Genomic DNA, 13,247 nt, shown 5'->3' on the forward strand with positions numbered 1-13,247 from the left:
CATTATAGTATATAAACATTGTAATTAGTCAACAGTAGATGACAGAAAAAAAAATCACGTTAAATGAGAAATTTATGCTCCAATGTTCATTTTTGCATCATGAGGATGCAAATGTAGATTTCATGAATATTATGTGCAGACTTAAAAAAACAACTCATTTTTGTTGTTGTTTAAACAAAAACAAATACAAGTCGAGTCATCATTGCATAGCTAGTGAGCGTCTATAAAATTTAGAGGCCTGTTGGTAAACGTACCTTAACCATTCTGACATAATGGAAACATAAGACAGAAATAAGATGCTAAAATGAAAACATAGAAGTGATAAGCATAAAAAGGGAAATTCTTGATATCAGTTGTTGGATATTCAAAGCCTACAATGAATGACAGCACAGACACTGCTTTGGATAAGACTGTCCTATCAACATTCCTCAATAATATTATGAATACGTTTTAACTAAACCCCACTATAAAGCCACAAACCCAATATGTCAATTTGTCTGGCCAATCACCTGTGGATAACCTAGTTTCTAAGCAACTCACTGACCGCAGGAACACTGTTTCACCTAACATTGTGTTTTGAATAGAATCAATTAGTGTTAGGTGGACCATGCCTGCATAATTTTTGTCTTAAGGAAAAGAAACAGATTAAAGAAAATCCCAATACTTTTACATCTTTCAGTCCTTAAGCTTTTGATGCAGTTGTAGCCCAGGTCCATGAAAAACAGACATACAATCCCAATATAGCCGATATACCTAGAAGAGAGCCATATAGGCCTTACTATGACAAACTATGTATCTAAAGGGCCTAATTCTGTGCAGTCATTTATCAGATAAAACTCCTAGAGAAAGGTAGAATTAGGCTCTTTGATGGGATCGAAATAATCCACTCCCAGGAACGACTGTGAAGGTATTTTAGGATGTTGGTGAAGAGCTCCTCTTTTTGTTTTTATCCATTATCTTCTGACCACAATAAATCACTGGCATTTTGGAGCTCATAAACGGGAATGTTGTACAACACTGGACATGTCGATCGAAGGCATTAAAGCACTTCGTGTAGAGATAATTTTCAGTACTCAAGATATGAAAGAGAAAAGAATGCATTGGTCATTGCTACGTCGATGAACAAACTTGGTGCAAACAAGAAAACTTCTGATTTCAGCTTTACAGTTAGTCAGAGCTAGGAAAACGAACACTAAATAATATGCGACCACATCCTTTAGTTTGCTCTGCAGCCTTCACAAAAACACACAATGATTATTTCAAAGCAAACCAACCCACAAAAACAAGAGAGAGAGCTAAGTGGAAGATAACAGTTCATAGAACCTCCCAAACAAGGGGACTCTTGTAGGTAACAGGATAATTTTCCAAAATGGTGGTCTCATCCAAGAGAGCCATGAGTCAATAGAATAAAAGCTCTTTGAGGTCAAAAACGAATTCTTTTTTTTATATGTATATGTTTTTGTTCCCAGCACTTAGCACAGCGCCTAGCATACAGGAGGCACTTACTAAATCCTTGTCAAAAGAATGGATGAAACCTAGTATAGCCATGTTATTGGTAAATGGCTGAAACAAAACCAACCATTGTAAGTATATGATAAGGAACAGTCTTGGAGATTAAGGAAAATCTATTCTAACCTTCATTTTAGTTGCTTCCATATAGCTGATGATCCTTATTTAATTTCGTGACCAAGGCTTTAACTTTTGAGCCCTAGGTGGGGCCTACTCTCTCCTTCCTATCTAAAATAAGTGTCTGTGGAAAGAGTGCTGGCATTGGAGTTAGGAGAGCTGGGTTAAAACCCCAGTTGTGACATCTACTAACTGTGACTTCCCCTCTCTGAACCTCTGTTTCCTCATCTGTAAAATGGAGACAACAATATTTGTACCACCAAGCTCAAAGAGCTTCATAAGCATTAAAACATGATATAAATGTGAGTTATCAGTATTATTTGTCAAGTAGCCACGCCCTTCCAAAGGGAGGGAAGATAAACATTGTCTAATCAGGTCCTGTCTTATGGTGATGGAAGCAGATCCATATCTGGGGGTTAAGCCAAAACAAAACAGCAAGATTCAGAGCAAAACAGGAATGTGGTACAGAAGACTAGGATGAAAGAACATTCTTGGGGCTGTTAATCTTGGATGGAAAAAGGAAAACAAAACTAATAATAAATATCTACCCTACTAAGTAATTTGAGAGTTTTAAAAAAATCTATAGACTAAAACAGATCAGTGCCATGTTGAATTCCAATCATTTGCCATAATAGGTCCACATAAAAAGTTCTTTCATTCACATAAATATTTTTCATTATTCCTCTTTTTAAAAATAGCTTTAACATGCTCCTAGGGCCACCAAAGATGTAGGTGAGAGCTATCTATGCAGAGTCTAACTGTTGGGGGACAGAAGCAAGGTCATGTCCTAGCTGGACGATGCCCAACTCATCTCTCAACCATTCCAAAACTCCTCTGAACTGTTAATGGGAATCTTTTATGATTGTGATTGTGAAGTATAAGAACATAATTCCTATGGTTAGGAGTCTTAAGAATTCTTTAAAGAGGGAATGGTTGCTTAATACCCAGGACCCTTGCTTTACCCCACCCTCCAAGAGAACTCCTCCCAGACAACTGTCCTAGAGAAGGTGTCCACATTGTACCAGCAGCAGTGACGATATTTTCATGATTCTGTTGCCCTCGCTTTTCCAGACTTTGGAGGCTTGTGAGGCATTTTTAAGATGGACACTAAGCAATTTGGTTTTAAAGGGACAGTAGCATTTCCTAATGAGCATCTGAAGAACAGCATCTCTATAGCAAGGCCCCAGATGTTCTTGATTGGGAGATTTCTGCTCAGTGGGATTTGGGTTCTGGGGCCTTCCTGAGTGTTGGCTACATGTCTCTCCCTAGGAGGTCAATCTCATCGAGGAGGAAGTCCATGTCCTCACGGCTCACTTGGGGGCTGATCACCACCTGGCGGAAGAAGTTGACTTTGCCCTGATGGGGTTGGTAGCCCAGCATCATGCTGCCCTTCTTCATCATCCTCTCTTTAATGGCGGGGGCAACCTGAAGAAGCAAAGAGGGAGAACACAGTAAAGCAAACAGGTTATATAGCTAGAGACTTCTCATTATTGGACCAGCATTTTTGGAGTGCCTACTCTAGGTAGACCACTGTCCTCCATGCTTTCTGGGCATTGAAAAAAAAACAAGAAAGACACAATCTCTACTTTTTGGTTGCTTCTATACCTACAAAATCATACTTTGGGAGGAATCCTTTAAATAAATGCTGGGTATTTTTAGAAGTCACCTTCATAAATTTAAGATGGAGGAGGTGTGGCTAGACAACAGTTCCTATGAAAATGATCTGGGCGTTTTAGGGGAGTCAACATGAGCCAACAGTGTGAAATGATGTGGGGGGGGAGGAAGTTAAGGCAATCTCAGGCTACACTGAGATATGTGGTGTCCAGGAGCTGGTAGGTGATAATCTCGCTGTTCTCAGCCTCAATCAGACCACATCTGGAGCATTTTTTTTCTCTTCTGGGTACCATATTTTAGGAAGGACAGTGACAAGCTATAGAATGTCCAAAGCAAGTGACCTGAATGGTAAAGAGGTTTAAGATCATGCCACATTACGATCAGTCAAAAGAACGGGGGATATCAACCTGGAGAAGGATGAATGGTGAAGGAAACACATTTAATAATGATATGGTACTTTAACGTTGCCAAAGCACATTAACTCATTTGATCCTTGCAACAATCCTGAAGTAGGTGTTATAATTATCCCCACTTTACAGATGAGGAGATTGGGGCAGAGAGCAGTTTAAGTGACTTGTTCAAGGTCTCATAGCTAGTAAAGATCAGACGCAGGATACGAACTCAGGTCTTCCTGATTCTAACCTCTTCTCTCTTCTCACTGTGCCATCTGGATGCTGAAGCACTGCATGTGTGCTAGGAACCATGTTGAATGTTGAGGATACAAATACAGACAAGCAAGACAGGTCCTGCCCTCAAAGAGCTTATGTGCTTACATTCTAATATGGGAACACTATACATTTCATATGTATGGAGAGAGCCAGAGACAGAGACAGGGAGGGAGGGACCCAGGAAGGGTCAACAAGTGTTGATACCTACCATGTTTCAAGCATTGTGCTGAATGCAAAAAAACGTGGTTCCTGCCCTCAAGAAGCTCATATTCTAATGAGGGGGATATCATATAAGTATATATGTGTTTATAAAATATAAACAATAGACATGGAAAGTAATTCTGAAGGTATTTTGGCAGTGTTATTTAGATCAATGTGCCTAAAACAGCAAGGAGGAGTAGGTGATGGCAGTCAGCTATGGATTAGCTTGGTGGGTCTGAGTCCTCTTTAATTTGGTAAATGTTCACCAATCAGAAGCCCAGGGCCCTATAGTGGAAGACTGGATTGCCAGTTGGAGGTAGAGGCCAGAGTGTATGAGGATGGCCACATGAATGGGGTCTGAAGAGAAGAAAGACTTAGGAGAGGCAGGATTGCTATCTGAAAGTATCTAAAGAGCTGCAATGCAGAAGTGAAGACCTTTTACTTACTTTCCAAGCAGGAAAAACATGGCAGCCAATATCCATTTAGGACATAAATTTGTAAAATCTTTTGGAGAAAGATAATGTAAGATTATGAGCAATAAAAAGCAGTGGAGACTAAATCTACTATAAAGAAAGCTTGGCAAGAGGCCCAACTAGAGAGCATTTAAGGATAAAATGGAAGGAAAACAAAGAGAAGAAAAATGGAAAACATCTTCAAAGATTTTTATAACTTAGTCTTTTCGCTATCAATAACAGTTGAACTACCATATTTGGACTCTAATGCTGAAGTCCTGGGTATGCTTACAGAGAAAGTAGATAAGGCATTGAAAAGAAGAACAAAGATAGCAAAAGTATCTAAACTAAAGAAAATGTATAGAGGAGGAAATGTGAGAATAATGATGGATCAGTTTTCAAGGCTTCTTTAACTGGGGAAGATGCCAAAGGTAGGAAATCTAAGGTTTTATTACTACCAAAAAAATCAATGACTACCAACCTATAGGCTGACTTTCCCATCTCTATAAAATTTATATGAGAATAATCTACACAAAGATTAAGAACATCCTTACTTAGATATCCAAAGGGAACAGGCAGATCTATGCAAGAAATATTCCACAATAGGCCAAATTGAAAGGGGTAAAGAATATGTGACCCTGCTATGCTTATTATTTGGTGACTATAAAAACACATTTTGTTCAGCATAGTAAACTGTTTCTGTAAACACTCTCCTCTAACAATGATATCCCACTCATGTCTAATAATTATGCAAGTTTCTTTGAAAGGCACAACAGACATGTCCTTGTTCAACAACCCTCTGACTATTAGACAAAGCATAAAACAAAGACATGCACGCTCACCAAAGCATATCCTCATCAAAGATGATAACCATGATCACGGAAGTGATCCAAGGTTGAGTCCTACTTGAATAGCAATTCCCTATCGATAACAGCAAGGTCTTCCAGCCCTCCTGGATGAGATCTATAACCATTCAAATGAGTTTGGTCTAACTATCCATCCGGGAAAAACCAATTGGATGAAGAATGGTTATTGTCTAGACATTGATATATAATTGGATAGAGAGGGTGCTCACAACGTTGAGATTACAGATACATTGAAGTTAAATGTATGCACACACACACACACACACACACACACACACACACACACACAAATGCTGTGAGTAAGCTTCCAAGTTACTGACTAGGAGACATCCCCAGTTGGTAAGTGAATGGAACAGAGTCACCATTTGGGACAAGCTCCCTTGGTCTATATTAATTTATATCATATTCCATAAAGCAAGAGACACCACAATGAAAATTGGGGTTACAGAAAGTGAAGAGTGAAACAAGCAAATTTCTTTGGTGTTACTATTTCTGCCAGGCACCCACATTATAAAGGTCTCACCAGACAATCACCAGGCCATTCATTCAGATGCAAGTGTTTCATGGTGACATGCTATTCTTAACAAACTGCTGTGCCCTTCAAAGCTCTGAGCCCATATCACTGTTACGGATGCTGTAACTGTCCCTGACTTACTGTCAATTTTGCATTCAAAGCAGGCATATTCTTGGCTCCAGCCTAATTTGCTTCTGCCTATTCCTGTTTGTATTTTCTATGAGCCTACCTTCTCAGAAAGTGCTGGGTTGTTTTTGTTTTTTTTTTACCTTATTCCAAGAGCCTCAGCATTTTAATTACAGTCCACAATATGTCCACTCTATTAAATGAGTTCATTATCATAATGAATAGTGTCAGTTATAATTTTTCTTGTAAACAAAAAAGCAAGATCCCATCTGAGAGCTGAAACAAAAAAAACAAAAGAGAGAGGCAGAGATAGGCAGAGAGAAAAAGAGATGGTGAGAGAGAAAGAGAGAGAGAGAGAAGAGAGAGGGAAAGAAAAAGAGAAAGAGAGAAAAAAAGGAAGAGAAAGAGGGACAGAGAGAGGGAGAGAAGAGAGAGAGAGAGGGAAAGAGAAAGGAGAGAGGGAGAGGTAAAGGCGACACTGGTATCATGGGAATTAGATATTTCAATAAAAGGGGACAGTATCATAGATGGATGGATGAGTAGATAGCCGGACAGACAAGTGGAATATTTATTAAGCAATTATCATATGCCAGGTACTGTGCTAAGTATTAAGAATACAAATACAAACATGTAAGGCAGTCCCTCCCCTCTAGCCTTTCCGGTCTCCAATGCATCCTACATACAGCTGTCTGATCATCCCACTTCCCCATTCACAGCAGCCTTTACACAATGGAGTGGTTTCCTAGTACCTCTTCTCTATCAGCGCAAGTGGATAGAGAGTTAGAGGTTGGAAACGGAACGTGCCTTCAAATTTACTCTGCCATTTACTACCTGTGTGACCTTCGACAAGTCATTTAGCCTATTCTGGCTTTCCTTACTTGTAAAAGGAAGGGATCAGCACAGAGGACTTCTAAGGTCCCTTCAGTATCTAAACCATGAAGTTCTTTAGGCATCTGGAGTTTTATCCATGTGGATATTCCTGTCAACAACAGGAATCAATGATTTTCATCCTGAATCAAAATCTAGGATCCTAATTTTAGAATTGAGTAGTTTGTTAACTGCCCATGTGAACTTGTTCTCTCTGGCCTCAGTTTCCTCATCTGTAAAGTGAGATCATTGGACTAAATAGCCTCTGAGGACCTTTAGGGATCTACTTCTATAGAATTCTGAAATCTCTAGGCATCATGTTAGTGTTTGTTTTAATAACATGGATCACAAACCCTCTGTGGCTTCGTAGACCATCGTCATAAGCTGGTGGATCCCCCCAAATACCTCACATAGTGACCAATCTTCTGGCGATGAGCCTTTGAAACTGATCTAGGCCACCTCTCAGACAGTATATATCCAATTTGTTTCCTGACCTATACTCTTCCAAGCTTGGTAGGATCAACCTACATGGTACTCTATAGGTGCAGAGGCCCTTTGGGAACCTGTATAACTCTTGAAAAATGCAGTCCTATGGACATGTCAGAATTTGAACTCAGGTCTTCTATCCATAGAAGTTCCCAAACTTATTTGGTCTACCTCTCCCTTTTAAAAAAAATTGTTTAGTGCCCCCTCGGAAATTTACTTTCTTTAACCCTTTAATTTTTTTTAAAGTTTGCATCATTTAAAAATTATAATTTTTTAAATGATGCATCTTAAATTTAATAATTTATTATAAATTTGTGGGGTTTTTTCAGCATTGAAGTTTTGATGATGAAATATTGCATATTGTATTGTAAACAAGTCATTATATACACATATTCCTGCTGATGCATGCTGGGATTCCCAACAATGTGGAACATGCTTGCCTGCCAACACTTGTTTCTTAAGACCTGTCAGAGGACTTGGCCATTAATCAGTTATAATTTGCATTTTGTGTGTTTATTTGGAAAATAATGTCCTCACTACGACTTTAACTCTGTTACACAGCAAATGAAACATGTATGAATGGTTTTTCAAAATTTTCTTATCTTCCTTTCTTTCCTTATGCTTTCACCACCCCCCTCCTTATTTTTATTCAATGCCCCCCAATTGCACCACCCCCCTGGACCATTCCAGTGCCCCCAGGGGCAGTAGCACCCACTTTGAGAACCTATGCCCCACATCTAGTCCATTGTTGTCTCAGAAAGTCAAGGAGATATCCATTGTATTTTTAACAAACTTCAGGAAAGGATCCCATTTCTTTTATCCATTTGTTTATTTAATGAAAATTTACTTCCATCCCTCAATTAATTTATAGTGCCTTACTTAACATAGCATCCTGTACCGTAAGCTCTCAATAAATGTTAGTTGAATTGCTATTAAGTTCAGAGCACCATACAGGTGGTAGGAAAGGTTATGATCTAATTAGGAAGATAAACAACACATAAGCAAATTAGGGATAGCTATCCCAGAATCTCAGAGGCTATCTGGCCTAAGCTGATGAAGAATCCCCTCCGTAACAGTGAAAAAGAGGGCATCTGCATAAAGCCTGCCAGGGAGGGAAAAGAATCCATTCCTCAGAGCACCATGCTGAAGAGATGTCCAAGCGTAGATGAAATCTAGTTTCTGCCCTCATGGAGCTTACAGTCAAGCATAGGAAGTTTATAAATATGAGTGAACACATAGGTATGTGGGTCATGGATGTTGCTGAGGGAAGGTAATTGAGGGGGAGGTCAGTGGTCAAAATATTTCATTGAGGAGGGTGAAAAATCATAATCATCACAGTAACAATTGAATTCAATAAACATTTAAAATTTATTTTATTTTGAATTTATGGAATAAGACAAGCCTTTCTATAACATAGTATAATAAAAATATGATTGCAATGAAACTATAAATCTATCATGTACAACTTGCTATTACTTTTGAAATACATACGAAAGTTATCATGTAAATTTCTTTTCTCTTCTTCCTTCCCCTACCACCTTGCCCAAGAGATGGCTACCATTAGACACAAATATATATACATGTGTATGTGTATGCGTGTGTGTAAAATCATTCTATATATACTTCTACTTCTCAGTTCTTTTTCTGAGTGCAGATAGTATCATCCTTCATTAATTTGGACATTTATAACAGTCAAAATGACTTTTATTAAGCACCTGCTAGGAACAAGGTAAGAGGCAGCATTGCTTAATGAGTAGAGTGCTGGCCTTGGAGTCAAGGAGACCTTGGTTTGCATCCTTCAGACTCTTACTAGTTGTGTAACCCTAGACAAGGAAATTCACCTGTCTTGGCCTCCGTTTCCTCATCTATGAAATGATGGGATTGGACTTGAGGGCTTCTAAGTTTCTTTCAAGTTATAAATCCAGGATTTTATCATCAGCATTGCAGGGAGTTTCCATATTGGAAAACAGCTCCCTACACTGATAGAAATCACAGGCAAGGGTGGGGGGAACCCCAGGCACTGGGGATATAAGAGATAAGAATGAGACAGTTCCTACCCACCAAGAGCTTACAGGATGCATGCAGGTGTCCATTTTTTATACAATCAAAAAAGGTGTTGGATACAGCAAAGTTTTTAGACCAAGTAGAGCGTGAGGAAGTTGAATTTCTACTTGCCAATAACAAAGGATCTTTACATGATAATAAATTTAGAGAAAGTCAGGGGCCTTAGAGGTCATCTAGTTCAACCCCCCCACTCCCACCCCCAGTTCATAGATGAAGAAAGTAAGGCTCAGAGAACCTTACAATGGTCCAAACTCACATAGGCAGTAAATAGGGCTTCCCATTCAGAAAACACGAAGGCCAGTTCATGGGTAGACAACTTGGAACATCTTTTTCCCCCCTAATTAAAATGTTTATTTTAGCTGACAACAGTATTAGATCACACTTGTACCAGATTCCACATTCATAGAAGGAAGGCATCTATATGTACAAACAAGACACATACCCCCGAATCTAGCCCTCCACAGAGTGTTTGGAGCCTGAGAAAGCAATTTGGCAGGAATGAGATTGCTTTTCCACCTCGCCAACTACTCTATGCTTGGTTTTCCCTCAAATTGTAAATCAGATTCTTCTTGTGTACTTCAGGGGACAAGTCCCTGCATTTTGAGTGGAGAAAGTTGCTGACACCCCCATGATATGGCTCCATGTCTTCATCTACGCCTCTCCATCGTTTTCTCCAGAGTCATAATTTGTAAAAGTCAGGCTCCGGAAATAGCTGTGTCCCTGTGAAAGCATCCCACCATCTCCCAAGGGCCAAGGGCCAAGTTTTATTTAACTTTTAAAGCTGCTTAAATCTGCAAAAAAAGTCTCTGAGTAAGAAAGAGTCATTGACAATGAGTAAATGGCCGAGCAGTAACCCAATCAACTCACGCTTTTGGGGTAAGACATCATTAAGATGAATATCTAAAAATATAAATAATAAGATAGACTTCCTCCCTCATGGGGTACTTGTGAGAATCATATAACTCCGTATTAGATCTAAAGCTAGAAGGGGACCTTTAAAAGGTCTTTGTGTCCAAGACCTCCATTTTACAGATAAAGAAATTGAGGCCAAGGGAGGATAAGTGGCTTGCCCAATCATTTACTTGTAGTCATTAAGTGAAAAAAGTAGCATTTGAACCCACAGCCCTCTGGCTTCCAATCCAGTGCTTTTTCCATTGCCCCATCTTGCCTCCCAACGTCAGAGGGCCCGAAATCCTAACTTTTGGCCTCCTGACTGTAAGCTCAGCACTTTCTCCATGATTGCACGGCGCCTCCCTTTGTAACCAGAAAGAGCTATAGAAGTGACATTGTACCATCAAGGTTACCGTAGCCCATAAGAGCTGATTGCCCTTAGATTTGTTTCTGATCCCCCTTCCTACTCCCTCAAGTGAACTGGGTCCTCCAAGTTGGCTCTATCTTACCGTGAGGGTTTTAGGAGCATCTCTGAACCTCCTAATCGGTATGATTCCCTGAGACCCTTGGTTCAAACCTTCACCAGCGTGCTTTCCCCCAAAAGCCCGTGATACATTCTCACACAAGTGCGTACCAAGTCTAGGGGAAATGGGCCCAGGCTTAGAGAGAACATATGGCAAAGGGCCAACTCTGTGCATCGGGGTACAAGAAGCTGCTCTTCCTCGGGCACTCGGGAAGCTCCGTTTGAGCATGATCTGGTTTCTTTGCTGGGAACCCAGTCTTTGGGTTGACTCCCAGGTACTCTTTGGCTCCCAATACACTCAAGCTGTCTGGGCAGACGCTATCCCGCAGCTGACCAGGGCATGCAGTGAGAACTCTGAGGGCCAGATGGAAGGTCCATCATCCTCCCAAACCTGTGAACCTCCCATGGGCCTCCTCCTGTCGGGGGGGGGGGGGGAAGGGGAAGGAGACCAGGCCAAAGCGGAAGCCAAAGCCCCTCCTTTCCCTATGTGGAGGAGGTGATGCCACAACTAAGTAGATAAGAAGGCAGATAAAGACTTTGAGAAGCAGATTTGAGGGTGAGTGCATTCTAGGTATGGGGCACAGACTGCTTGAAAGCAGGAAGGTGAGAGATGAAAGGTGGACCCATTTGACTAGACTGCAGAGCCCATAAAGGAAGCAAGGGAGGGACTTGAATGACGATGAAAGAGGCTTTTAAACAGGTGATGACATCATCAGCTGGTGGGGGGTGGGTGTGGCTGCTCCCTCCTCTCATCTCCGCTTTGGGAGGAGTAGATTGTTCGAGCTCGGGGGTTCTGAGCTGCAATGGGGCTAAAGACGATTGGCTGTCCGCATTGTAGCATCAATAGCAAAGCCTGGGAGTTGGGGACCACTGAGCTGCCCAAGAAGGCTCAAACAGGCCTAGAAAACAGAGCTTCTATACTAGCTGGGCCTGAGTGTGGCCACTGCCCTCTACCTGGGTGACCTAAAGAGACCCAGTCTCAAAGAAAGAAAGACAAAAAGAATTTTTAAGGGGAGAGGTGAAGGGAGAATGGTTTGGAGAGTTTATATGGTACAGTGTTATATCCCACACAGGGCCTTGTGCATAGTAGGAGCTTAATGAACATGTGAATAAATGACTGAATTAAAAAGATTCAAACACAGTTAGCACTCTGCTCTAGCACTCAAGATAACCATCTCTCTGTTTATATGACAAACATTGAGCTTTCCTGATGACATCCTTACTTCATATATAAATATATTTCCTGTATTAGTGAATCTCATTTACTGAGCCAGCTACAGCATGCCTCTCTGGTAAAGAGAGGGAGGGACACACAGACCCACAGACACACACACACACACACACACAGAAAGAGACACAGAGAGAGACAGAGACAGAGAGATACACAGAGAGAGGCAGAGACACAGAGAGATAGTGACAGAGAGAGATGGAGATAGAGAGAAAATGAAAGGGAGAGACAGAAATAAAAACAGACAGAAAGGGAAATGTTTCTCAAATATATAGAGAACTTACTGAAATTTAAAAGAATGCAAATCATTACCCAATTGATAAATGGCCAAAGGATATGAACAGTTTTCAGTTGAAGAAATCAAAGCTATCTATAGTCATGAAAAAATCACTATTGATTAGAGAATACAAATGAAAACAACTCTGAGGTACCACCTCACACCTATTGGAGTAGCTAATATGACAAAAAAGGAAAATGATAAATGCTGGAGGGGATTGGGAAAACTGGGACACTAATACACTATTGGTGGAGAAGTGAACTGATCCAACCATTCTAGAAAGCAATTTGGAAGTATGGCTAAAGGGCTATAAAACTGTATATTCTTTGATCCAGCAATACCACTGCTAGGTCTGTATACTGGGGAAAGAGAGAGAGAGAGAGAGAGAGAGAGAGAGAGAAGGAAGAACCTATTGGTACAAAAATATTTCTAGCAGCTCTTTTTATGCTGGCTAAGAATTGGCTGAACAAGCTATGGTATGTTACTGTAATGGAATATTATTGTGCTATAAGAAATGACAAGCAGGATGATTTCAGGAAACCTAGAAAGATGAACTGATACAAAGTGAAGTGAGCAGAACCAGGAGAACATCATACACACTAACAGCAATATTGTACAATGAAGAATTGTGAATGACTTAGCTATTCTCAGCAGTACAATGATCCAAGACACCCAAAGGGCTCATGAAGAAAAGTGCTATCAGCCTCCAAAGAAAGAAGTAATGTTGTCAGAATACAGACTGAAGCATACCATTTTCTTTCTTTCTTCCTTCCTTCCTTCCTTCCTTCCTTCCTTCCTTCCTTTCTTTCTTTCTTTCTTTCTTTCTTTCTTTCTTTCTTTCTTT

General features: G+C 40.3%; 1 protein-coding gene across 1 annotated transcript in view; it reads right to left on the reverse strand.

The window, feature by feature from the left end:
• Positions 1 to 2,877: 2,877 nt before the first annotated feature.
• The window catches only part of LOC114050654 (acidic amino acid decarboxylase GADL1), a 166,738-nt gene continuing 156,368 nt past the window's right edge, over positions 2,878 to 13,247 (reverse strand). Inside the window, exon 14 of the mRNA XM_027872501.1 lies at positions 2,878 to 3,051. Within this exon, the coding sequence (XP_027728302.1) occupies positions 2,878 to 3,051 (174 nt within the window). The remainder of the gene's footprint in view (positions 3,052 to 13,247) is intronic.

This window comes from Vombatus ursinus, unplaced genomic scaffold (assembly GCF_900497805.2).
Source record: "Vombatus ursinus unplaced genomic scaffold, bare-nosed wombat genome assembly UNPS02014799.1, whole genome shotgun sequence".
NCBI classification, from domain to species: domain Eukaryota; kingdom Metazoa; phylum Chordata; class Mammalia; order Diprotodontia; family Vombatidae; genus Vombatus; species Vombatus ursinus.